Source organism: Gavialis gangeticus, unplaced genomic scaffold (assembly GCF_001723915.1).
Source record: "Gavialis gangeticus isolate Ggan-Ray unplaced genomic scaffold, GavGan_comp1, whole genome shotgun sequence".
Classification (NCBI taxonomy): Eukaryota; Metazoa; Chordata; order Crocodylia; family Gavialidae; genus Gavialis; species Gavialis gangeticus.
Window position 1 is genome coordinate 50067615 of NW_017729026.1, and position 2682 is coordinate 50070296.

The window sequence follows — 2682 nt, forward strand, 5'->3', positions numbered from 1 at the left end:
AAAAAAAAAAAAGGCAGTAATTGTCCAGTCTTCAGGAACAGGTGCTATAGAAGGGTATATTGCTTATCTTTGTATATAGTGTTTATCAGTGTTGTTTCACCCTTAATTCCCTTTAAAAAAAAGCTGTAGCCCTAAAGAACAGCTCTACTGTTCATTTGTTTTTTGTTAATTAATTTGAAAAGTTTCAAATTATTAGTTAAACCAACCTGAACATACTTTGCTGAATGTAGCTCATATCACTCTGATATCTACTAACCCAATTTTACACTGACTGCAGGTAAACAAGACTGACTAGCTGAAATCTGAATTTTTTAGAAGTTCTTCCTTCATTTGCAGTATTACCTTAAATATTATCCCTTTCCTTTCTGCCAAAACTCTGTAATAATCTAGCAGCAAAGTTTATATATCATTCTGTCCTTCTGCTAAATGTTACTGGACTTAATCGGGCAGTTGTTTGTGGCTTCCATCATACTGTCTTATCTCTAAAGTTTGCACTGGAGATTTGAAAAAAACAGATTAGATAAACTTGTTGGAGGTAGACTGCATATGCTTGATTGTGCCTCAACAGGGCCTTTTAGGGCTGCAGTTCTTTGATGTCTATAATGAGAAATTTGCTTGGGGGCAATTAAAAGTAACATTTTGGGGAATTACTGAAAAGCAAAAACTTGCAGAACCAGCTGGAGTAATAACATCAGCAGCTCAGTAGTTAAGTAGCATGACATATAGCCTAACTGCTGTTTTCTTTTGTGCATCCATTTAGACAACTAGGAGCTATTGAAGTGCCTGATACTCTTACAGCTACTGTACATACTCTGGAGGTTTTAGTCATTTTACATTTAATACTTTTACAATTCCTTTCTACACAGTACTTCCCAGGAACTCAGGAACCTCTTCAGTATCCTTGTCAGTATTCAGATGAAGGCCAAAGCAACTCAGCCACTAGTACAGGTATGCCAGGGTAAATAGAAGAAAAAGTGTTCCTTCCTTTTTAAGTTTAAAGGAAAATGACATAGGGTTAGTTTATAAAGCATAGACTTGTATTAACTTTGAACTGCAATGGGGAAAAGAGCTAATCTCCTTTCCAAAATACCAGACCTTTACTTAAGTCCTTTGCCTTGTTCAAAGGTCTCATACCAAATAACCGTACTAAAAGGTTGCCCCCTTAAGCTTTTGATCCATCCAAGTCCACTTCCCTGTCTCCACATTTGCAAAGAGGGTACACTTAAAGGTGCTTCAGTCCATAAAGGCATATTGTCTCCCTTTCTTCCAGAAGGTTATTTGGGTTCCAGCAGCTATCTCCCAGATTTTCTTTCTTATGACTAGATCTCTAGGGGATTACTAGGAAGGTCATAAATAGCTATTCAGTGCTGCATGTAGGATAGAATTCCATTTTGATGACAAAATTGGAAATGGTTCAGATGTACTAACATTGCGTCCTATAAAAGATTTAGTGTTTCCTCTCTCAAATTTATCTCCTGCACATAGTAACTTTATTTTGCATGTGAGCTAGTTAAGAATGTAAAAATTAACTGAAAATTTAATGGCAGAAATTCTTGAAAGCTAAGAGTACGTACTAAATTATCTCAATTCGCCAGACTGCGAAAAGCATGTTTAGCACAAGAATTTAAAATATATGTTAAACAAAAGTAGTTTTAAATGTCTGTCATTTTAAAAAATATCCAGTAGGATTCATTTTGAACTTCACATCTGATGATGAGCAAAACATGTTAATTCATAGTCTTAAATTGGGATTTTCCCCCATTTGACATGGGGAGGGAGGGGTGCCCCTACCTTACAATCCAGCACAAGGCAGTAGGACAAAGGAGGGGGGAAGGAGCTGGAACCAGAACTACCCCACCTCCACTGCCTCTGCATGCCCTGCCACTCCTTTCCCCTGCAGCCCCATCTATCCCACCCTTCTCTGCTGCTTCTCCCTCTCTCTCCCTTGTGCTGCTCTCCTCCTTACCTTTGCTCTGCACCGACAAGCTCCATCCCTGCTGCAATCTGGGGTACAGAGCACAGCTTAGCAGTGGTACAGAGCTGGCAGTGCTATTCCAGCCCCACTGCTGTGGGGTTGGCTAGAGCCATGCTGTGTACCCTGGGCTGCAGTAGGAACAAAGCCTGCTGGTGCAGAGCAAAGGTAAGGTGGGGCAGGTGGGGTGAGAGCAACTTTGAGCGAGGTTGGCGGGAGATAGGAGGAAGGTGTGAGGACCTGAGGCTGTGGGTGGCAGAAGCGGCATGGAGAGGGGGACATGGCAAAGAGAAATCTGCAAGCAGAGGCTTCAGGGCGTAGGGACAAGTGCAATGGGGGCAAGTGGTGGGGCCAGCAGCAGGGAGCAAGCTGCCTGCCACTCTCACTGCCTGCCTCACTACCTCCATACCACCTGCTCCCTACTGCCTCCCCCACTGTCTGTCCTACACCACCTGCCCCAGTACTGACCCTTCTCATCACTTTTCCCCACCCACCTGCAGTAGCGTGGGGGATGAGTTGAAGATGATCCTCCAATAATAAGATTGCATACATGGAAAATTATAATAAATTGATAAATTTTCTGTGTGTCAAATCTACTTACTAGGGGGTTGTCTTGTATTTGAGTAAATATGGTATTTAAGTGAATTATTGTGAGGTTGCAATTTTTTTCATCAAAATGTTAAAAAAGTTAATATAAAAAAGCAGGAAAT

At 41.3% G+C, this 2682-nt stretch overlaps 1 protein-coding gene across 5 annotated transcripts in view; it reads left to right on the forward strand.

Annotated features, from left to right (window-relative positions):
• The window catches only part of MAP3K7 (mitogen-activated protein kinase kinase kinase 7), a 111060-nt gene that overhangs the window by 62533 nt on the left and 45845 nt on the right, over nt 1-2682 (forward strand). For all 5 annotated transcript variants that reach the window (XM_019520198.1, XM_019520199.1, XM_019520200.1 and 2 more), the window contains one exon: nt 867-948. In XM_019520198.1, coding sequence (XP_019375743.1) covers nt 867-948 — 82 coding nt within the window. The remainder of the gene's footprint in view (nt 1-866; nt 949-2682) is intronic.